The sequence below is a fragment of the Narcine bancroftii genome, chromosome 6, assembly GCF_036971445.1.
Source record: "Narcine bancroftii isolate sNarBan1 chromosome 6, sNarBan1.hap1, whole genome shotgun sequence".
NCBI classification, from domain to species: Eukaryota; Metazoa; Chordata; class Chondrichthyes; order Torpediniformes; family Narcinidae; genus Narcine; species Narcine bancroftii.
The window spans coordinates 184,761,131-184,785,905 of record NC_091474.1 but is presented as its reverse complement, the minus strand read 5'-3'; the positions used below and the strand labels follow the sequence as shown (position 1 = coordinate 184,785,905).

The following is a 24,775-nucleotide window of genomic DNA, read 5'->3' as shown; positions in this document are numbered from 1 at the left end:
CCACAGATTCATATTCCATCGAAATATAAATTGATGCACCTCAACTTCAGAAATACAAGCCATCTCCACTTTTGGCCAATTTGGAGGTTGATCAATGTCCATCAACCTGCTAACAAATTTCAACTGAGCTGCTTCATAATAATTTTGAAAATGAGGTAACTGAAGTCCACCTAAAGCATATTTCCACGTGAGATTATACAATGCTACTCACGGTAATTTAGCTTTCCATAAAAATTCCCTCGCCATTTTCTTTAAATCCTGGAAAAAAAAACCCTTTGAAAGGGATCATGGTATCGACTGAAATAAATATTGAATTCAGGGAAAAATATTCATCTTAATACAGTTTACACAACCAATTAAGGTAGCGGAAGATCTTTCCATTTAATTAAATCCGCTTTAATCTTTTTTAATAAAGGAACATAATTTAACTTATATAAAGATTGATAATCAGCATTTACAATTACTCCTAAATATTTGAGTTTATCTGACCATTTTAATTTTATATTCTGAATAGTCACCCTCTCCAACTGGCAAAATTTCACTCTTACCCCAATTAACTTTATATCTAGAAAGTTCTCCAAATTGTAAAAAACATTCCTGCAATTGTGACAATGACTGTTTTGAATCTGTCAAATATATCAAGACATCATCTGCAAATAAATTAATCTTATATTCCTCATCCATAACTCTCATCCCTCTTATATTTTCATTCCGTCTTATTATCTGAGCTAACGGTTCAACAGCCAATGCAAACAAGGCTGGTGACAATGAACAACCTTTCCGAGTCGAACGTGTCAATTTAAATGGTAAAGAAACTTGACCATTTGTCACCACCCTGGCAATTGGGTTTGTATATAAAGCTTTAACCCAACCAATAAAAAAAGGGCCAAATTAAAACTTCTCTAACACCTTAAATAAAAAATCCCATTCGACCCTATCAAAGGCTTTTTCTGCATCTAGCGCAACAGTTGGGCTGTTTTTGATATGCATTGACCAAAGTTATCAACCAAAGGATGTTATCTGACACATTCCTATTCTTAATAAAACCTGTTTGATCAATATGTATCAGCTTAGGTAGGTACTTAGCAAGCCAATTTGCTAACACTTTTGCTATAATTTTATAATCTACATTCAATAAAGAAATAGGTCTATACGAAGACACTTTCAACGGATCTCTATCTTTTTCAGAATTACAGTGATTAAAGCACTCAAACAAGATTCTGGTAACACCTGTTCTTCAATTATTTATTGTAATACATCCCCAAATACAGAAGATAAATCTTCATAAAAGATTTTATAAAATTCCACAGTAAATCCATCATCCCCTGTGACTTTCCATTTGGCATCTGCTGTATAGCCTCCTTAATCTCAAAATCTGTAAACGGAGATTCCAATTCCATAACATCTTCCTCCCCTAATACCGGTAATGTTAATTTAGATAAATAAGATTCAATAAAGCCATTATCCTGCTTCCCCTCAGAAGTATATAATTTTTTGATAGAATGAATAAGACTGGTCATTAATTTCCTGAGATTTATAGGTAACTATTGAATTCTTTTTAACAGCATTAATGATCCACAATATGTGTTCTGTTTTTAATTGCCATGCAAGTACCTTATGTGCCCTCTCACCCAATTCGTAATAACGCTGCTTAGATCGATTAATTAAACACTCAAATTGATAGGTTTGTAATGTATTGTAACGTAATTTCACATTTGCCAAAGCCGCTTTTTTATCTTTTGTCACATCTTTCTGAAAATCTTTCTCTAACTCAGCAATTCGTTTCACCAACTCTAAACTTTCTCCCATATATTGTTTAACTTTCGTAGTATAACTAATAATCTGCCCTCTTAAATAAGCTTTCAAAGCATCCCATAATACAAAACAACTATCAACAGAATTAACATTCTCAACCAAAAACAAAGTAATCTGTTCTTTAACAAAAGTAACAAACTCTGTTTTTTTTTTCAATAACATTGTATTAAACCTCCATCTGTAGGATGAACGTACCACTTCTGAACTTGCACAAGAAAAAAACAATAAAGAATGATTTGATATAACCCAACTTTTACTTTTATACTTAGCCTATAATATTCTACCCTGTACATGTGCCGATACCAAAAAAATCTATTCTAGAAAATGAATCATGTCGAAATGAATAAAAAGAAAAATCTTTCTCCATAGGATTAACTCTTCTCCAAATATCCACCAAATTTAAATCTTTCATCAAGCCCCAATTTGTATTGCCACCTTTGATTTCCTTATACTTTTCAAGGACCTATCCAATAAAGGATCCAGAACACAATTAAAATCTCCCCCGACTAGAATATTTTCATTAGCCTGATTTAACAACAAAAAAGCTTCTGAAATAAAATGTTCATTATCTATATTAGGTGCATAAATATTAAGCAAAGTCCAAGCTTCAGCAAAAATTTTTCAGTTCACCCTCAAAACTCTCCCAGCATTTCCCTCCAAAGATTGTAATTCAAATGGCACTCTTATGAATTAAAATCGCTATGCCTCTCGCCTTAGAATTAAAAGAAGAAAACACATGACCAACCCAATCTCTCTTTAATTTCAAGTGTTCTTTTTCAGTCAAATGTGTTTCTTCAAAAAAAGCAATATCAACTTTCTTTTTTTTTATATAGGCCAATATTCACTTCCACTTAATTGGACTATTCAACCCCTGAACTTTAAAAGTTGCAAATTTCAAATTAGACATTTCTACAAATTAACAATATATTCACCCACTATAAAATATCGCTCCCCTTATAAATCCTTAAAATCACAAACCTTCCCCTAAAAACGTCAAATAAAGAAAAGTAAAGAAAAAATTCACCCCTAAAAAAAACCACCCAATGCCCTAAAAATCTGGGTTTAGTAAAACCCACTAGCAGCAATGACTGTCAAAGATTTCAGTGCCATCCACCTCCCCCCCACCCCCCCCAGCCAGACATATGTACATTATTCAGTGAAACACAATCAAAAATGTAATCAAATATAATATAATCAACCCAATGATTCCAGTCCCAATAACTGTTCCGGGTCTTCAATATCAAGAAGACTTTGTGTCAGCTCTTCTTTCTTTCCTTTCTTTCCATGCTTCCCATTCCCATTCCCATTTGCCCTTCTTTTAGGTGACAAAGATGAAGATCGACCATTCCCTTCCAAATCTGGCAACGAATTGGCAAAAATTAATGCATCTTGATCATTTTCAAAAAATTGAGATTGAAAATTGCCATAAAAAACTTTTAACACCTCAGGTTAACGAAAAGCAAATTTATAACCCTTCCACCACAATACTTCTTTGGCTGAGTTAAATTCCCAATGTTGCCTAATAATTTCTTGTCTCAAATCCGCATAAAAAAATACTCTATTATTTTGAATTATCATTGGAGTTTGACTTTGTCGCGCCTTCTGCACCACCAGTCGTAATACCATTTCCCTATCTTGGTATTTCAAACAATGAATTAAAACTGCCGGTGGTGATTGTCCTGGAAAGAGCTTCTTCCTTAATGCTCTATGTGCTCGATCAAACTCCAAACCTTCCAGAGAAAACTCCTTGTCCAACATCTCAGGAATCCATTTCTTAATTTTTTTATTTTTTTTTTTTTTTTTTAAATCGGATCAGAACCTTCAATATCTTCTGGGAGACCCACTATTTTTACATTATTCCTCCAATTTTGATTTTCCAATGAGTCAATTTTCATCAATAATTCCTTTTTCTGAATTCCCCCAATTCACAAAAGAATCCTCCACTTTTTCCCTATTACGTTCCACTTGATTTTTACATTCAAAAAAAGCTGCTTCTTTTTTTAATTATCTTTTACCATATCTACTGATTTTATACATCTATTAACATCACTTTTAACGACACTCATATCTTACTTCATATTTGTCATTTCTTCACACATAGTACTCATTTTAGTTTTCATTTCCAAAAATCCTTGAATCATCTGTTTCAACATATTATCCATTTGGTAAGCAATCCCTTCCAAAATAGCACACACAGAATCCATTCCAGGTTCCATCACCTCCCTTTGAGGCCGACCTTCCTTAGTCTCAACCTCTATTTGTTCCTGTGTACTTCTCAGTAAATTTAGGTCCTCTTCTTCTTCAGTCACAGTTGGTCCTCTTCCGGTGCGGCTGCAGGTCTGAACACCCAAGGACAGTACACCAACCTCGTCGGGGCGCCGTCGCTCAGGCTCCCTCACAGTCCACACCCATTCCAATAAGTCACGTACCCTCGAAGCACTGTGCATGCCTGGTAGAACCACCGATCGCGCAGGTGCATCCTCTGACGCTACACTGCACGTCCCCAGTTCACCCGGCAACATCGCGGGCTCGAGAGCTCCTCTCTCGGTCAGACGACCCGCGCGCCCAGCTTCATGGGAGCCCGGGTCAGCACCGGCCAAACTTCTCGTTAAGCCGGTGCCATCTTGCGGAGGCAGGATTGGCGATGGCGCCTATCTTCAAGGACCCCCACCACCCAGGCCATGCCCTCTTCATTCTCCTACCATCAGGAAAATGTTGCAGGAACCTGAAAGACAAGCATTCAGTGGGACAAGTACACCTTCTTTCCCTCTGCCATCAGATTCCTGAATTAACAATGAACCACAGATATTGCCTTACTTTGACTTTTCCTTGCACTATTTTAAAATTTATTTTGTAAGATCCTTTATATAAATGTTTGCCCTGTGAAGCTGCTGCAAAACATATTTCGTGATATGGTCATGACAATTAATTCTCATTCTGATAATGGTGTAAGTAAGTAACAACAATGACTTAATCCATCAAATTTTTTTTTTCTTTGGCTTGGCTTCGCAGACGAATATTTATGGAGGGGGTAAAAGTCCATGTCAGCTGCAGGCTCGTTTGTGGCTGACAAGTCCGATGAGGGACAGGCAGACACGGTTGCAGCAGCTGCAGGGGAAAATTGGTTGGTTGGGGTTGGGTGTTGGATTTTTCCTCCTTTGCCTTTTGTCAGTGAGGTGGGCTCTGCGGTCTTCTTCAAAGGAGGTTGCTGCCCGCCAAACTGTGAGGCGCCAAGATGCACGGTTTGAGGCGAGATCAGCCCACTGGCAGTGGTCAATGTGGCAGGCACCAAGAGATTTCTTTAGGCAGTCCTTGTACCTTTTCTTTGGTGCACCTCTGTCACGGTGGCCAGTGGAGAGCTCGCCATATAACACGATCTTGGGAAGGCGATGGTCCTCCATTCTGGAGATGTGACCCATCCAGCGCAGCTGGATCTTCAGCAGCGTGGACTCAATGCTGTCGACCTCTGCCATCTCGAGTACTTCGACGTTAGGGATGAAAGCGCTCCAATGGATGTTGAGGATGGAGCGGAGACAACGCTGGTGGAAGCGTTCTAGGAGCCGTAGGTGATGCCGGTAGAGGACCCATGATTCGGAGCCGAACAGGAGTGTGGGTATGACAACGGCTCTGTATACGCTTATCTTTGTGAGGTTTTTCAGTTGGTTGTTTTTCCAGACTCTTTTGTGTAGTCTTCCAAAGGAGCTATTTGCCTTGGCGAGTCTGTTGTCTATCTCATTGTGGATCCTTGCATCTGATGAAATGGTGCAGCCGAGATAGGTAAACTGGTTGACCATTTTGAGTTTTGTGTGCCCGATGGAGATGTGGGGGGGCTGGTAGTCATGGTGGGGAGCTGGCTGATGGAGGACCTCAGTTTTCTTCAGGCTGACTTCCAGGCCAAACATTTTGGCAGTTTCCACAAAGCAGGACGTCAAGCGCTGAAGAGCTGGCTCTGAATGGGCATTGTTAGGTCTGCTTTGTTCATGAATGAGTGAGACAAACACCAGACTGAGTCGAAATCAGGGTTCTTTGTTCTTTATTACCGGATTGTAACACTTGCAACTAACAATGTTAGTTGGAGAATGCATTCTGCCGTTATCAGCAAAATGGTGATTTTTTATACCCTTGGATACGTGCTTAGAACATCATCATATCATTACTTGTCCAATGACTAAAACTGTTGCTATCCTTTCCCTGCTAGCTTCCTGCCTCTCAATCCATCAATGTCTCTCTTATCTTGTAAGTACAAGGATGCATTCACATCTTGTTACAGCCCTGCACAGGGTAACTCCTTACACATTCCCATCTCATGATGTTTTACCTTACAGCATCAAATTACCTACTCAGAAACCCCACAATGGATTCATTAGCAAAGGTTACAGCATGACAATTATTCTACATATTTTTGAAAAAAATAATGGTTATACTTTCATACAATCATCCCTGAGGCACTCACAGGAAAGTCAGTCTTGAACTGCTACTCCCACAGTTCATTAAGTGTCAACAAGATAGCAATCGTTAAATTTGATGAGCTATGGGAGCAGCAATTCAAGACTGACTTCCCTGAGTGCCTCCAGGATGATCAAGAAGCTTCAAAGGAAGACCAGCAGTTCTTGGATTTGGCATCAAAATCTGCCAAGCTAGTTAATGAACCTGATTGCACTGGATAACCTTTAAAGAAAAGGGAATTATGCATGCCTGATAATAGATGTGGTGTCGAGCAACGTATACGGAATTTTAAAATGATTGAAGAAAGATCCTTTTCTTTCAGACTACACCAACTGTGTGTCTGACATGATAAGTAAAGCATATGCAGAAGAAGTACCAGAGGATATCTTGGAAAGTCGCGATGGCAAAAAAAATTGTACTTACCACACCATGAGGTTTTGCATCTACAAAAGAAAAAAACTTTTGAGAGGTATTTAACTGTAGAGCAAGTTTTCAGGGAGTTTCACTAAATTCTCAGCTCTTACAGGGTTCAATTTTGTCTAGTACATTGATAGGATTCTTAACTAGATTCCATAAAGAAGTTGTTGTCAACACTGCAGAAAATGAAGCAATGTCCAACTAGTTGAAAGTACCAAGACTGTGACTTTTTACGATTCCTCTGGTGGCCTGATGGGGATTACAATCAGAACATAGTTGAACACGGAACGATGGTGCATCTATTTGGATCGACTTCATCGCCAAGTTGTGTGAATTTTGCATTTAGGAAGTGTGCTGAGGACAATATGGAACAGTTTAGCTCTCAAGCTATAAGCACCATCATGAATAACCTTTATGTGGATGGCTTTCTCACTTCTGCAGCTTCAGTAAAAGACACAATAGCTCTTTATCAGGGGTTGTGAGCAATCTATTGCAAGGGAGGTTTTCTACTTTCCAAATGGATAAGTGACAGTCATCATGTGTTCACTTCCATACCTGAAACAAAGAAGGCAAATAAAATCAAAAATCTGGACTTAGACCATTCAACCTTCCTGTGGAGAGGGAGTTAGGGGTACAATGGTGTGTTCAGTGTGGCATTTTAAGTTCAAAATCATTTTGAATGACTGACCTCTCACAAGAAGGGGTATTCTGTCAACAGTCAGTTCAATATATAATCCTCTTGGAATATTGGCACCTGAAGTCCTGACTGCCAAGAAGATCCTGCAAGATTTGTGTAGGAAAAGGATTGGTTGGGATGATATGGTACCAGAATCCATTGCACAAAAATGGATGTGTTGGATTTAAGATCTTCGTAAGATGGAAGACTTCAAGATTGACAGATTTTGCAATGGTGACATCTGCTCAGTTGCATAATTTTCCTGATGCATGTGAAGCCAGTTATGGAACTGTACCTGTTACTGCATGATAACCAGGATCAGGTACATTGTGGATTTGCATTGGGAAAGGCTCCATTAAAACCACCCACTATCCCTCACATGGAGTTGATGGCTGCTACCATGGCGAGCAAAATGGACACAATGTTCAAAAGAGAGTTGTAGATGGAACTAATAGTCTCCATATTTTGGACTGATAGCAACTCTGTGCTCAAATACATCAACAATAAAACCACACGGTTTTGAACCTTCGTGCCTAACATAATCACTAAAATTGATAAGGTCTCACATCCAATACAGTGGAGATATGTTAACAGAGTTAACAATCCAGCTGACCTGGCTTCCCGAAGTTTGAAAATGAAGTGAAGAAAGAAAAGTGTGTGGACAGGCCTTGATTTCTTCTACAACATCAGAAAGAGTGGCCTCAAAATCCTGATAAATGAGAAGAAATCTTACCTGAGAACCCTGAAATCAGGAGTAAGACTGCAAATGCTGCTCAGGTAATGTCTGAACAAGTGGATCCAGTTACTTACTTAATCCATAACATCTCATCCTGGACTTGTTTGAAAAAGGCAACAGTATGAATGCTGTTGTATCATAGAAGATAGAATAAACACACAAGCTGTGTTCTTGCTCAGCCTCACTTTGAATACATCCAACAAAGAGATCTACCACAAAAATAGACAGGACATCTAGAGATTGAAGAAAACAGTGGTCTTACAGTTGAAGAAATGGTTAATGCTGAGGTAATTGATGCTGAGGTGATAATCTGAATTTGCCAGAGGAAGAAATTTGCAGATGAAATTTCAAGTCTGAGAAAGGGAATGAATATTAAAAGGACAAGCCACATTCATAAATTCAAACCCATTCTGGAGAATGGTGTATTAAGAGTTGGGGGAGTTGAGAACTTAGCAGAGCAGCAATGCCAGAAGAGATGAAACATCCTGTCATACTGGCCAAGGATCTTTATATCTCTGATTTGATTCTTCAGCATATTCACGAAGAGGTGGTTGCAACCATATGTTATTCAATCTACACCAAAACAATTATTGGATTCTAGGAACTACTGGATCAATCAGAAAAATTATGTCAAAGTATGTTGCTTGTCAGCATGTAAATGCCTCCTCCTGGACAACAACGATGGCAGATTTCCCCCTGGACAGAGTCTCTCCTGATGAACTCCATTCACATATGTTGGAGTTGATTATTTTGGGCCTTTTGGAGTAAAGTGTGGAATGCTATGGTGTTATTTTCACATGTTTAGCCATAAGAGCAATTCACATCAAAGTGGCATCATCACTTGACACAGACTCCTTCATTAATGCCTTCGGCGTTTTATTGCCAGGCATGGTCAGATAAAAGAATTACTATCTGACAAATGATACTAACTTTGTGGGGGCTCCACACAAAATGAAAAAAAGCATGTAAGAACTGGAATCAAGGTCAAATGAACTAGTCCAGAAAGGAATTAATTGGATCTTTCATCCCTCTGCTGGCTCACACCATGGAGGTGTATGGGAAAGATTGATTAGATCAGTGCAAAAAGTTTTCAATTCCATCCTAGATAGAACGAATCTTAATGAGGAGGTCTTCACGGCTTTTTTTGAGGTTGAAGCTATCCTGAACAATCGTCTAATCACTAAGACTTCGACAGATCCAAATGATCTAGAGGCACTTACCCCAAACCACCTTTTGTTTCTTAAGACTAAGCCTTCATTGGACCAGGGCAGTTTCAGAAGGAAAACACAGGTGGAAGCAGGTACAATTTATATCGGATTTGTTCTGGAAAAGATGGGTGAAAGAATATCTTCCACTGTTGCATGAGTGACAGAAATGATCTAAGGCCAGGTGAAATTTCATGATCAGCATGGACAATTCAGTGCCTCAAAATTCCTGGGTGATGGGGAAGATTGTTGATACCATTTGAAACAAAAGTGAACTTGTACGTCAAGTTCAGATGAAGACTAAATTCTGGCTTTCTGAACACCCCAATTACCAAAACCTGTCTTTTACAAGAGGCAGAAAGCTTTGATAATTGACTTTTATTTTCTTTTGAAATGTAACTGATATATATCTGCTAGGTTTGAGTTTTTTCTTTATGATGGTAATTATTATTTTTTTCAACATAATAATTAGGCGCCGGTATTGTAGGGGTTAAAATGTATTTCATGCTTGCAAGCAATGTGTGGTTTTTTGTTTAACATTTTTTATGCTGTCTCCTATCAACATCATTGCTTCAGGGACATAGCTAGTTTATCTCTGCTCAATACTAGATCATTGAGGACCCTTTCCACCCTGCACACAGCATTTTTCAGCTGCTCTCATCAGGAAGGAGATACAGGAGTATCAGAGCCAGAACCACCAGGCTGAGGAACAGCTTCTTCTCATGGGCAGTGAGAATGCTGACTGACCAAAGAAACTGTTCACACTAGCCATCCAACTTTCATATGCACGAAACAATATTTATCTATTTGTACAGGTGAATACTTATCCTGCATATGTTTTGTTTTTTTCTGTATGTGTGTTACGTCTGGTTGTTTGTCTGCGTGTTTTGCACCAAGGACCGGAGAATGCTGTTTTGTTGGGTTGTACTTGTGCAATCAGATGGCAATAACCTTGGCTTGACTATAGTGTCAGAGAGGGATTCAGTTAATCAAGGAGAGAAACAGATATCAGGTGCAGACAAAAAGAATTGCGCACAAAATACGGAAAGGATCAAGTTCATAAATTGGAGGGATCTTATTGAGGGTAAAATTTAAAATAGTGTAAGATGAGCATGCCTGCACAGATGCAAATGCATGATGTGCAATAAATAAGGCATAAGCCACCATATTATATTATATTACTCCAGGCTGAGTGTCAGGGAAGAAAAGTTTCATGGGAAATGACAATATTGATCAAAGATTCCACAAAAGCAGAGGAAAAAGATGGCATAGTTGAGCAAGGTGAAAGCGGTCAATTTACTAGGACTAAGAAACAATAAAGGAGGTGTAATACTACTGAGAATATGCTAGAGACAAGTAATTAATAAAAATGTAATGTAAGAGGAAATTATCAGGAACATTACAGAACGATACAAGTAGTACACAATTACAATCAGAGAGGTTTTGATTATTTTAATCTATACTAAATAAAATGATGGTGCAAAGGGAAAAGAGGTTAAGAAATTTCTGAGAATTTTCTTCAGTATCTTTCCCCGGGTTCTAAGAAATAAAGGTATGAAAGAGCACATTTAGCCTAGCAGTTAGTGCAATACTGTTATAGCACCAGCGATCGGGACAGGATTTCGAATCCCACACTGTACATTCTCCCTGTGTCTGCGTTGGGTTTCCCCAGGAGGGAGGACAAATCAGAATGAGAATAAGTTGACAAGAAATAGAGATATCAAACCAATATCCCTCTCAACAACAATTCTCAACAAAAGACCCAACCAGATCCCCTCAACTATCACCCTCCTTCGGCTGTCAGAACTTATTCTCACTCTCAGTAAATTATTTTTTTGACTCATCCCACTTTCTCCAAATCAATGATGTAGCCATGGGAACCTACATGGGCCCAGGATGTACCTGCCTTTTTGTTGGCTTTGTGGAGCAACCCATACTGCAAGCAAGGCTCCTTGACTCTTCCTCCATTACATTGATGACTACATTGGTGCTGCCTCATTCATCCAAGATGAGCTCAGCAATTTTATCCAGTTTACTTCTAATTTCCACAACGACAAATTAATTTGGTTCATCTCTAGCAATACTCTCCCCTTTCTCCATCTCTCTGTCTCAGGAGGCACCCTTCAACCAATGACATGAATTTCAACTTCTCCAGTTTGGTCTTGTGGCTGTTAAGCTCCACTCCTCCCCCCACCTCTTCTCTCCTCCCCTTTCCCCCCCACACCCACCTTTTTATTCAGGCATCTGCCGACTTTTAGCTAATACCTCGACAAAGGGCTCAGGCCCAAACATTGGTTTTTGTATCTTTGCTTCTATGGACTCTATGGGACCTACTAAGTTTCTCCAACACTTTTATGTATTAACCACAATCACACTTTTTTGCTTCATGGAAATAGAAAAGAACTTTTACAAGCCCATTGAAAAGAAAATATATCAAGATATCTTGGAAACAATCAAGGTAAAGGAAAAGTTAATAGTGATTTTATTTGTCAGAATATTCCCATGAATTTATATGGTAATAAATATTCAAGAAAGAAAAGAGGAAGCATGTAAGCAAGTTAACCTGATTTTGTATTCACAAATGTTAATATATTATGAAAGGCTTGGTAAAATAACAACAGTTGATGTTAATTTCTGAAAGGAAAATTCATTTTGACAAATCCATCAGAGTTACCTTAGAGCACAAATAACAAGGTGGATCATGGATAAAATCAGCTGACTGTAGTCAGTGCTGTTGCACCCCAAATACAAGTCCAGATGTGCTCTGACAAAATACATTGTTGGATTTGACAGAGAGCACAAAGGCACAGAGACACAGCAGGGAGAGCTCCTGTTCTTCAGTTTCAACAATCTGGATTCAATCTTAGCCTCAGGTGCTGTCTGTTTACATGTTCTCCCTGTCACTTCATAGTTTCCTCTGAGCATTTCAATTTCATTACATATTCCAAAAATGTACTGGTTGGTAAGTAAGTTGGCCACTGTAAATTACTATCCCTAATAATGGTTGATGGGAGGATGATCATGGGAATATTGGTCATGTGAGAGACAAAAGATTACAGGTGGGGAAATCTAACCAAAGGGGTTTCTCTGAAAGCAGGCATAAATTGATGGACCAAACAGGATCATTTGTTATCACATGACTTCTGCTTTGCTGTAATTCCCCAGCATTGTACTGAGAATTCACCTGTCCAATTGTTTGCCAGGATCAGGTGCCCTGGCCTGATTGGGGCTCTAGATATTTACATTATTTTCAGTTTTAAATTATTTCAGTTTTTCACTTTAGATTGTTAGAATTCAAAATGCACCACCTGACATGTAGCATTACATTTCAGCTTTCAAAAGGTTGTTGAATATGTAATCCAACTGAACCAATGAGCAATTCCAGAGAAAAGACTGATTTTTTGGCCTGAATTGGATCGATCCTTCAAAGAGTTGCCAAATGATCTTTTGCTGTGCTGGAGATTCTACAACTGTATGTGTTTTGACCAAGCACTTGAACAAAGAATTGATTGCGGTTCTTGTCATTTGTTGTGGTAACAAGTATCTGAAGGTCCTATTAAATGAAAAACAAGAAGTAGGTAATGTAGGAACAGCTAGTAGTTTGGAAGGTTTATGGAGTGTTTCCCTTTATTCTGAAGCTTCTGGACGCAAGATGGTGCCTCTGTACTTGAAATATTATGAACATATTTAAAAATATATTTACACTGGAGTCTGTGCAGTAGGTTGATTCTTGGTGTAACTGGACATTGTACTCTGCATGCAATACACAAACATGCTGGAGGAACTGGGCAAGTCATGCAGCATCCATAGGAGGTAAAGGATAACCACCATTTTGAACCTGGGCCCTTTGACAGGTACAAGCAAAAACAGGCAGGTGCCTGAATAAAAAGGTGGGAGGAGCAGAAGAGGGACAAAGGGGCAAAAGGGTGGTAGGGTAGAAGGAAAAAAAACTGAGAAGTGATGGGGAAGGGGGTGATGAGCCAAGAAAAAGAGATAGGGGGATAGGGAAAGAGTGAGCTAAGAGAAATTGAAGGTCAGTGTTAATGCCATCTAGTTGAAGAGAGCTCAGACAAAATAAAAGGTGATGTTCCACCACCTTGCGAATAGCCTCCATTTGGCAATGCATGAGGCTATGGGCCGACACGAGCTTCACTTGCTTTTGCCCAACTCAACGCCCCGGTCCAATTCCTCCCCACTTACATCTGCGACACTTCACATGCCCTCCATCTTTTCAATGCATTCCAATTCCCTGAACTTGACCTCCTCAAGTCATCCAATGCCCTTTACACCTCTATCCCCATAAAGAAGGTCTCAAAGCCCTTTGTTTCTTTCTTGACAAGAAACTAAACCAGTCATCTTCCTCTGCCTGGCAGAACTTGTTCTCACTCTTAATAACTTCTCCTTTGACTTATCCCACTTTCTTCAAATCAAAGGAATAGCCATGGGTACCATGTCTGTCTGTTTATAGACTTTGTGGAGCAATTCATGCTGCAAGGCCTCTCAACTCTTTCTTCACTATTTTGCCAATAATATCAGGCCTGGCTTACGCACTTGTAATGACCTTGTCAACTTCATTCACTTTGCTGCCAACTTCCACCCTGATCTCAAATTCACCTGGTCCATTTCCAACAACACCCTCCCCTTTCTTGATCTCTCTCCATTTCAGGAGACAAGCATATTTTACAAACCAAATAACCACCACAGCTACCTCACCTACACCTCCTCACACCCTGTTCCCTGCAAGGATTCTATTTACTTCTCGCAATTTCTCCATTTCCGCCGCATCTGTTCCCAACATCAGATCTTCCAGTCCAGATTATCTAAAATGTCTGCCTTCTTCCACATACATGGCTTCCCTTCCACCACCATCAACTCAGCTCTCACCTGTATCTCCTTCATTTCCTGCTCATCTGCCCTGGCCCCCTCTGCCCCCAGACACCACAAAGACAGGTTTCCCCTTGTCCCTACCGTGTCCATATCCAACACATTATCTTCCATATTTTCTGCTTCTTACAACATCACACATCTTCCCCTCTCCACATTCCATAAGACCTGCTCCTTTCGTGACTCCCTTGTCCATTTAACCCTCCCCACCAATTGCCTCGCTGGCCGCCACAACCATTCGGACCCCAAACGGTCCTTTCAAGTGACGCAAAACTTCACTAGTGCATCCATGGGAGTGATCTACTGTATCCAGTGCTCTCTTTAAGGACTTCTCGACATCAAAGACACTGGGCGCAGACTGGGAGATTATTTCACTGAGCACCTTCGCTCTGTCCAACCATGTACCCCACTCCCATGCTCATGTCTATCCTTGGGCTCATGCACAAGAGCACCCATAAATTGGAGAAACAAAATTTGATTTTCCATGTGAGCTCTCTCCAACCAGATGGCATTAACATTGATATGTTTGGTTTCTGCTAGCCTATTCTCCATTCTACCACCACTCCCCCCCCCCCCACTTCATTCACAGATCCATCCCTGCTTGCTGATGTCTCCTCCCTCCCTTAACCATCTATTACCCCCTGCATTTGGAACTGCCCTCCTCCCTGTGAGAGATAATAGAATATAGGAAGTAAAACTAGTATGAATGAAATAAGGAATACTGGACTGGACTAGAGGAAGTTAAGTAAGTGCTGAGTAGGGATGAATTCCGATAAGAGTGTGAGGAAGTGTTACGCAAGTATAATAGAAGAAGGGTCTTATAGTGATAGAAAGAATTAGCAAGTTCTGATATAGAATTAGTAAGTCCTGGGGGTTGAGATGTGTGAATAAGGACAATGACATGATGGGACCCAGACAGGATACCCCATGGTCTTTAAAGTTTACAGAAACTGCACCTAGGCAGACAGAATTACCAAATGCCAAACCAATCCAGGAGCCAGAAGAATATTCAGGGGGAGGGGGGGGGGGGGAGGGTACCTCTACACTGAAATGAACTGTATAAAAGTTGGGTGAGCCCCAGTATGTGTGTGTATTCCCAGGGTAAGGGGAAGCACCCAACTTTGCACTGTTGTACAATAAATGTTCTTTGTTCTCAATTTTTGTCTCGAGTGAAATCTGTGAAGGTACTTCTGTTTCTCACATCCCCTACTACCATTTTGTTAGGGACACCTGCCTACATGTTTTTTCATGCCTTGATGTTTAAGCCTGAAACGTTGGTTTACTACATAAAGTTCACTGTTCACTAGCTGAGTTTCTCCTGATTGTGGTTTTACTTATGGACAGACACGTCAGTGTGACAATGGTGTGTGGAAGTGAAGGAGTTGTTGACGCAGCGGACAGAACCAAGGTGTCCAACGAAACATTCTCGCAGTCTCACCGATGTCAGAGGAGCACCGCATAAACTAAATGAGCCCTGCAGATTCACTAGCTTCACTGCGTGTGCAATGTCCAGCTGGACGGTCTGCAAAACAAACGGACTCACTGGACTCACCGGGAGACGGAGCGTCGGGTTTTCTTGGGATGAAAGAAGCAAACCCCTCCGACCCGCGAACCCGCTGGTCAGCGCCATCTTCCCCACTCCCTCATTGCCGAGGACTGGCAGAAGGCGGCCGCTGCCGCTCGCCTCTCAGATCGACCCTGAGTTGTTGGAACTCAGCGTCAATCTGAAGGTTGACTCGACGCGGCGACTCGCCCGTGATCTCAGCGGCGGCCAGCGCGGGTGTCGGGGCAGCTCCCTCACACGGACTCACCGGGAGGCGGAACTCCAGGTTCTCCTGGGCTAAAAGAAGCAGGAACCTCCGACCCACGGACCCGCTGGACAGCGCCATCTTCGCGTCCGTCTCACAACGATCCCCGCAACCTGGAGGCGCCCTCAGCCCCCGAAATCAGTTCCGGGACGGACTCGTTCCCCGCGCCCGCGCCCGCTCGGTCATTGCAACCATTCCCAAAAACTAACAAAGAATGGACATTTATTCCAAAATATACGATATGTGCACCCTTTATTTTTTTTTGCCTGTTATTTTCTTAAGAACTTGTTATCCTCAGCATTTTTAAATAAATGGACAGGTTTTTGATACTAAAAATAGTAAATTTATGGAGTGGAAATTCGCTTCTTCCCTTGATCAAAAATTATTAGAATGTGCACGGAAAAATATCTCCTGTCAGCACTTCGATTTTCTGATATCTCCTACACAATTAAGTACCCAGGCGACGACAGTCCTTTTAATAGAACGTGTGGTGCACGGTCAATTACATAAAGACTGAAGGCTTTTATATGCAAGAGATGGACAGCATTTCAATGTTGGTCGCTCGCGCTGACCCGGACTCGAACTGGGGGCAGGAATGTGGCATGACCGCCTTTATGGGGAACAAAGGGGGAGGAGACACGGGCCAGCCGGTGAGAGCAGGGTCAACCAGGAAAGGTCATGGTATTTTCTTTCTTTGGCTTGGCTTCGCGGACGAAGATTTATGGAGGGGGTAAAAAAGTCCACGTCAGCTGCAGGCTCGTTTGTGGCTGACAAGTCCGATGCGGGACAGGCAGACATGGTTGCAGCGGTTGCAAGGGAAAATTGGTTGGTTGGGGTTGGGTGTTGGGTTTTTCCTCCTTTGCCTTTTGTCAGTGAGGTGGGCTCTGCGGTCTTCTTCAAAGGAGGCTGCTGCCCGCCAAACTGTGAGGCGCCAAGATGCACGGTTTATATATATAAAAAATATATAAATGTTAATAACAGTTCAAAATACATCTAACTGTATATATTTCAAATATGGAGACCGCTTAGCAACAAAAAAATAATTATCATGTAAATTATAAGTAATTTTTTCCATAATGATTCATTATGCAAGCATATTATATTAATTTCTACATCATCTTTCCAAGTAATAGCAACACATTTACGCGCTACCGACAACACCAAACGTACAAAACCAATTTGAACTTTATCCAAACTCATTCCCTTTAATGAATACAAATCTCCCAACAAAAAAATCATTGGATCCAAAGGCGGTTTAAAATTATACAATTTTTCCAAAACTATTTTAATTTCTTGCCAAAATGGTTGGACTTTCACACAGGTCCAAACAGCATGTAAAAAAGTACCAATACATAAACCACTTCTAAAGCAAGAATCTGAATTACTAAACCCATATTTTTTTTTAAACTTATCTGGGGTCAAATACAATTGATGTAAAAAATTATAATTGACCATACCATATCTTACATTAGTCAATTGTCCTGACACATGTTCTCCCAATCATCCTCAGGAAAAGTAATCACTAAATTTAAGTTTAGATTTTTCCCAATCTGACTTATCCATATTGTCTTGTAATAAATTATACATGACTGAAACATAACCCTTCTTTGGTATAGTAGAAGTCAAATATTCAAATTTCAACAAAGTAGGTAAATACATCTCTCTACCATAATTATCTTTTACCAAAGCCCTAAGCTGATAATACACAAATAAAAAATTTCAAGGTATTTCAAATCGTTCTCTCAAATGGATAAAAGAAAGAAATTGTCCCTCTACAAAACAGTCCTGTATTGTCTTTATACCTTTAGAATTCCAAATCTTTAAAAAACTATTAAACTTTGAAAAAGGAATAAGCCGATTATTGCATAATGGAGTTAAAATTGGTAATTTATCTTTCAACCCTAAAATGTTTTTTTAATCCAAATCTTTAATATATGTTTCAGTATTGGCATATCATATTCCTGTAATAAAATCAAATTCCAACAGAATATAAATTCATGTATCTCTGTTCTAGGTAGACATGATAACTCTACCTTAGCCCAAAAAGGAGGTTGATCCAAATCCATCAATCTACTAATAAACTTCCACTGAGCTGCCTCATAATAATTTTGAAAATGTGGCAATTGTAAGCCACCCAATGCATATTTCCAAGTAAGTTTGTACAACGCTACTCAAGCTAAAATACCTTTCCACAAAACTCTCGTACTGCTTTATTCAAATCCTGAAAAAAACTCTTTGAAAGCAAACAAGGTATTGATTGAAATAAATATTGAATTCAAGGAAAGATATTCATCTTAATACAATTAACACATCCAATTAAAGTTTATGGAAGGTCTTTCCATTTAATTAAGTCTGCTTTAATCCACCTCAATATAGGTACATAATTTAATTGATATAATGATTGATAATCATTGTCCACAAACTCACCTAAGCATTTGATTTTATTCGTCCATCTTAATTTTGTAATATTTTTAAATTCAGAATAATCTTCTACTCCAATTGGTAACATTTCACTTTTATCCCATCTGTGAGGAACTTTTTAAAGCAGTGGCACCAGAGCACAAACTTGTCAGATGCCTCGGGTTCTCTCAGGTCAATTTCCAGGCAATCCAACTTCATGCATTTGTCCATGTTTTCAAAATATTATTGTAAACAAAACTGATGCACGATCAATCACACAAAGACTGAAGTTGCTGAGGCTGAAGGCTTTTATTTACAAGAGATATGTTGGTTGCTCACACTGACTAGGACTCGAACAGGCGCACGCTGGTGGCAAAAGAGGGAGGAGTCATGAGCTGGCCTGTGAGAGCAGGGTCAACCAGGAAAGATCTATTCTTTTGATCCCTTTTCTCTCCCATTCTCTAACGGAAAGGTTATCTATTGTGAAAGGGATTAGTTGATTTTGCGTCAATATTAATTTTGGTAGTTGATAATTTGTTTTATTCCTTTCTATGTGAATCTTCTTCCAAATGTTGACCAGATGGTGCAGTACTGGTGAATTCCTATGTTGCTCCAGCTTTTCATCCCACTTATATAGTATATGTTCAGGTACCTTCTCCCCTATTTTATCTAGCTCTAATCTGGTCCAATCTGGTTTTTCCCTTGTTTGATAAAAATCTGATAGGTATCTTAATTGTACTGCTCTATAATAATTCTTAAAGTTTGTTAGCTGTAAGCCCCCTTGTTTGTACCATTCTGTTAATTTATCTAGCGCTATCCTCGGTTTCCCCCCTTTCCATAAGAATTTCCTTATTATTTTCTTTAGCTCCTTGAAGAATTTCTCTGTTAGGTGAATTGGTAACGATTGGAATAGGTATTGTATCCTTGGGAAGATATTCATTTTAATGCAATTTACCCTTCCTATCAGTGTTAGTGGTAAGTCTTTCCAACTTTCTAAGTCATCTTGTAATTTCTTCATTAATGGCTGATAATTTAGTTTGTATAGATGGCCTAGATTATTATCTAGTTGTATACCTAGGTATCGGATTGCTTGTGTTTGCCATCTAAATGGTGATTCTTTCTTAAACTTTGTGAAATCCGCATTATTCATTGGCATTGCTTCACTTTTATTTGCGTTGATCTTGTACCCCGATACTTCTCCATATTCCTTCAATTTCTTATGTAATTCTTTTATTGATATCTCTGGTTCTGTTAAGTATACTATGACATCATCTGCAAATAGACTGATTTTATATTCCTCTTTTATTTTTATCCCTCTTATTTTATTTTCTGTTCTTATCAGTTCTGCCAGTGATTCTATAGCTAACGCGAACAGTGAGGGAGATAGTGGACATCCCTGCCGAGTTGACCTACTTAATTTAAATTGGTTTGATATATATCCATTTACTGTCACCTTCACCAATGGTCCCTTATATAATGCTTTAATCCAATTAATATATTTAAGAAGTAAAGAACTTGGACTCGATTTGGATGGAGCACAAAAAAGATTTATTTTGATAGCCTTAGCTGTAGCAAAAAAATGTATTATGTCAACCTGGAAATTAGAAGATAGCCTGAGAATGGTAATGGTACATAGAAATTAATAAATGTATTGCATTGGAAAAAATAACATATAATTTAAGAAATAACATCACAGTATTCGAACAAATTTGGGAACCGTACATGGAACACAACAGAGATGTCCTACCGCGGACCTCCACCACCTAAAATGACAAAAGGAGAAGACGAAATGAACTGACCCAGTATGTGAAAGTAGAAGACACGAATTTCTTGTTTATTTTCATTGTGTGATAACATTGTTTAATGGGTTTAATGTATCATATATGTTGAATGTTGAGTGGGTGGGGAGGGGGGGTGAAGGAGAGAGGGAAGGGAGGGGGAAAAGGGGAGAAAATGACACTGTGTACATTCAAGAGGGAAATGTTTGTGTGTATTTTGGTCAGTATGGTTCATAGTGTTAGAAATAGAAGTATTTAGTGGTTTCACCACAACATGTTTCTATTTAGATGTACTTCCAACATTCTCACTGGTGCAACATCAGACTTTGATGTTACTCGTGGGTAGTATTTGATTTATTCTTCTGCATTCCAGCGGCCTGCGACAACGAACATGTGATTACAAGAAAATAGACGGCGGAACTGGAGTGAATTCTGATTGGAGCCCAAAGTTGGAAGTAAATATGAGTTTAGCAAGTTTCTTTTTTTTAAATTTTATCCAGTGCCCTCTTTCGCCCCCTTCCCTGTCGCAACATTAGCGTTACCCTTCTTTTATGAGAATATTAAAATACACCATTTTCGAGCTGACTTTCCCGCTGCTCATTTGTACTTTACACGATGTTCCGCCGATAACATGTTGTGAATCTATTTTTCATGGTTTATAATATTTTTCCCTTCTGCACGGAATGTACACAAAGTTTCCCTGCCCTGGTGGCTTGTAATTGCTCATTTATTCCGAGCTCGTGTTTGCTTCCAAATCCGCAATTTCGATCCCACCCAGATGATCGAAGTTGGCGCCTTGCAAATGGGTGTATCCTTTTGTATCCCATTGCACGTGGCCAAGAACACTTTCAACCCCATCTAATAGATTTATCCTATTTTTCATGATGTTTAATCATCTCAGATTAGACTGACCGAGGGGCGGTAGCGACAGCGATTAGAAGCGATAACGTGAAACTGGACGTGGCCGTCATCCTTCTTGTTGCCGTTCCGGGAGAACGCTCCCGAATTGGTTGATGAGATGGTCAATCATCAGGACCTCCCCTCCCCACTTATCATGAACTGCGGCCAAATCGGTGGCTTGCGATGAGGTCCGCAATCGATCCGTTGTGCAAGGAAGGAATTCATCTTTAAATCTGCAGCTGATGGAATTTGGAGCAAAAAGCGAGTTGCCGGAGAAACCCGTGGAAAGAAGTTGTTGGCATTGCTGGTTTTGAGACCCTGCCAAGTTTTCATGATCTGCCCAACTCCGTGTATAGCTGTCGGCTAATTCTGGAGAACGAGTAGCCACGAAACTTTTTCCGGGGGTGGGTGGGGGTTAAAGGATTGCACTGCATTGGGGAGAACATGGAAGGGAGTGAAAATGATCCTAAAGACGTGCTGGGGACGCCAGGCCCGCACGGAACAGCGACACTGAAGCAGAAGTGGCAGAAATGGGCTGGGGATTACAGAGAATACCAACGGAACAATCCTTTCAGTGGCTCCCATGGGGCTACGTTGCAACCGCACAAAGCAGGAGGGGAAGACGGGCGTCCGAAAAGTGGTTCAAAAACCGAACAGCGGGGCAAAGATGCACAGCGCCTCGTCAGGAGAGAAATCGAAGAATTGCTTTACGTTATTAGAAAGATTGGAAAATCCGGTCCGGATGGGAACGTTTGCGTGACCTTTGGAAGATTGTTTGATGCCTATGTAACTATTTCCAATAAAGTGGTAGGACTCCTCTTGCGAGCAAGGAAACATAGTCTAATTCACTTTGATGGGGAAATGCTTTGGCAAGGAAGGGACAATCATGTTCTCATCACGCTGTTGGAATGAGAATAGGGTGAGTTAGGAAATGGGACTGAGTTGCTAGTGAAATTTCGTTAGCAATTAAGGACCAGTTTGGAGATGTGGTTGTTTCTAACCTCGAAACCCCAACTTTGCAGCTCTCTCGTGTTTAGTAATGAATCTGCACTAATGAGAGGTTTTAGCAAATCTTTTGAAACGTGCAAGGTATCACTGCAACCTGAAAATTGTCAAAGATAGCAGTAGCCTGTCCAGAGTAGACTGCGACGAAAAAGATGTCAATTTCGACTTAACTAGAAATTTCAAAAAACTCATCAAGGAAAAAAAAATACAAGTGTCCACTATTGTCGAGTAATGAGAATTCGCGTTTGATTGGGAGAAATCAACACTTTGTTTTAAATTCGCCAAAACATTAGGGTTCATTTTGGCTAAGCGAATAACATTTTGATATGCTATATCAAACTTGCGGAAAATGTAAGTCAAAGGGAAACTACTTTCGGATGTCCTTTAAAAGCACATCAACGTTAGATTTGTTCATTAGAACCCTGTTGTGGATTTGATTTTAATTAACCAAATGATTCGTTGGGGAGGGGGGGGGTGTGAATGCTAAGTGCGTTTGTATTAAATTTTGGGAATCAATTGGTGTGGGTGTGAATGGGTAATTTTTGTAAGATTCGACTTGCGTTAGGGCATCATGGTTACCTTTTTAAGATAGAATTTCTACCGATTATCGATGTCTTGCTGATTTATAAATGATCGTGACTGATGTTAAAATGGCAAGCATTTTATTATGATTGCCCTAGGAGGAGACTTTCCATTCTAGTTGGTAACCAATAGCTCAAATCCATGCATAGTAAATTATTAAAAGACTTGCAAAATGCATCTTCCATTTGCATCAACCCCTTCCAGTCTGGAAGGGATGAATAGTCATCCATTAATTTTTAAATACAGTAATTCATTCATTAAGTGATTATCATTGTCTGGGCTGACATGTTATCCTTCAGTGATGGCCCTTGAGGATGAATGCATGTTGGAAAACATCAACTCTAAATGTAATTAATTACAGATCACTTGTAAATCAATATTTTATGAATAGAAATTAATGAAACTGATCATAAATTAGAACAATATACCTCAACAATACAGTGGAGACTGATTAACTTGTACCAGGGCATTGTTAAAAATTACATACAAAGAAATAGTTGTACTCAGTTTCACAAGTTGAATATTATTGTCAAAATTAACTTCCCAAAAGACTGCTGAGCATTTCATTCTAATATCTTCCAAATTCAAAATAATTGATGCACATGAAACATTTACAGCAAAAATGTATCGCTGTCAATGCAATTAAATATCAGAATTTGAAGCAACTTCATATGAAAACATATGTAATTTTTTTCAATTGTTCCATTGGAGATTGTAGCTACTCTTTCAGTGGTTGCATCAAACGGCATGCTACCAAATATAATATACCAAATTCTATGTATGCAATTTTGGAATTGGTTAAAAGCCTTATAAACCTAGTTACATGATCTGAATATTGATTAAGTACTTGTGAACATATTACATTATGTTTTTCAGGTGCATTACTGTTTTTGATTGGATCATGTTCAAGAACAGTTGCAGTTTTGAAATTAGGATGACTTCTGGATCCACACCCTAGTAATCAAATATTTAGCTTCCACTGGAATCCTCTGGAAGAGACTTAAGTTTTTCAATCAACTGTTCAACCTTAAAGAGAGGAGGAAAAACATTGTGGTAAACCAGGCACAAGAAAAATAAACATTTGCTAACTGGTCCAGCCATTGAGCTCCTCCATGTTCTTCCATGTAATTTAAACGTGGCTAACTGGCAGCTTAGCTATATTAACTTGTACATTATTTATTTTAATTTGTTCTTGGATGATCTATACTGAATGCAAGTCTATTTATCCAAACCTGATCAGAGCTCAATTAGTCAATTTCTCAAATTCTGAACACCAGAGAATACAAAACAAATTTGTCAAACAAGGCCTAGAATTTAAATTTGTTTTACCTTGGTCCAAAAATAGCCATTATGCCACTGGCTTAATCTTGGAAGGAAATGACTGGATAGATTGTACAAAAAAGAACACAATTATTCAAAGTAGAACAGGGGCCAATTATTTTAAAAGGGAAGTGGAGAAACAGTTTCATGAAGATAAAACTTTGGGGCTAATTAGATGGAAGGATTATTTTGATCCACGCCCATAATTTCTGACAGGACAATATCATTTTTCTATTTTTTTAATTGATAAAAGATTAGTTTATCTTAATTATCTGTGAATTAAGGGGATATCTATTTCACACCTTTGTAGGAATACAGATGTGTAGATTTTGTGAACAAATTCTGATGAGGGCTGTCTAATATGGACAGTCTTAAAAGAAATTATTTTTAGATACATTAATTGTGTCAGATATGTCCTCATCTACAATTCTGGATGCAAGAGGTTAGATTGACAATAAGTTAATTACCTTTGATACAAACGAGATTTCAAAAGCTGCTACAATACAATCACTAGAATAGCACAAGGTATTGATATTTACAAAGCATCACCTGAATGATGAATGGTTAATAGGATTACTGCCTACCAAATGGAGAAACTTTGAGTTCTTCTCATTGTTTTTACACTTAAAAAAAAAACTGGAACATTTGTCTTCCATAATGCTTGGGACAAAGATTTTTTTCATTTATTTCTCACTCTGTGTCCCAGTTTTAAATTTGTAATCAAACAAATCACATGATCAAAATGCACATTACAGACTTTATTAAAGTTTATTTGTATACATTTTGATTTGACCATGTAGAAA

General features: G+C 39.2%; 2 protein-coding genes and 1 long non-coding RNA gene across 15 annotated transcripts in view; 1 reads left to right on the top strand and 2 right to left on the bottom strand.

Annotated features, from left to right (window-relative positions):
- trmt11 (tRNA methyltransferase 11 homolog) overlaps positions 1-16,105 on the bottom strand; it is a 214,680-nt gene extending 198,575 nt beyond the window's left edge. For 8 of the 12 annotated variants that reach the window (XR_011340616.1, XR_011340619.1, XR_011340618.1 and 5 more), the window contains exon 1: positions 15,991-16,105. Coding sequence is in view for 6 of the 12 variants with exons in the window: in XM_069886950.1 (XP_069743051.1) it covers positions 15,991-16,068 (78 nt within the window). In the remaining 6 variants the exon portion in view is untranslated. Of the gene's footprint in view, positions 1-211; positions 230-6,684; positions 6,704-15,731; positions 15,964-15,990 lie in introns of those variants that run through there. The other 4 variants (XM_069886957.1, XM_069886953.1, XM_069886955.1 and 1 more) reach the window with 4 other exon arrangements.
- Positions 16,106-16,518: 413 nt separating this feature from the next.
- On the top strand, positions 16,519-24,329 carry LOC138736843 (uncharacterized). Of its 2 annotated transcripts, none has more exons than XR_011340614.1 (3): positions 16,519-16,637; positions 20,539-20,620; positions 23,529-24,329. It is a non-coding gene; the product is annotated as an uncharacterized lncRNA (long non-coding RNA). The 2 variants fall into 2 exon arrangements; XR_011340615.1 differs by lacking the exon at positions 16,519-16,637 and adding an exon at positions 16,654-16,812.
- hint3 (histidine triad nucleotide binding protein 3) overlaps positions 22,716-24,775 on the bottom strand; it is a 27,894-nt gene continuing 25,834 nt past the window's right edge. The window contains exon 5 of the mRNA XM_069886948.1: positions 22,716-23,678. Coding sequence (XP_069743049.1) covers positions 23,622-23,678 — 57 coding nt within the window. The 3' untranslated portion in view covers positions 22,716-23,621. The remainder of the gene's footprint in view (positions 23,679-24,775) is intronic.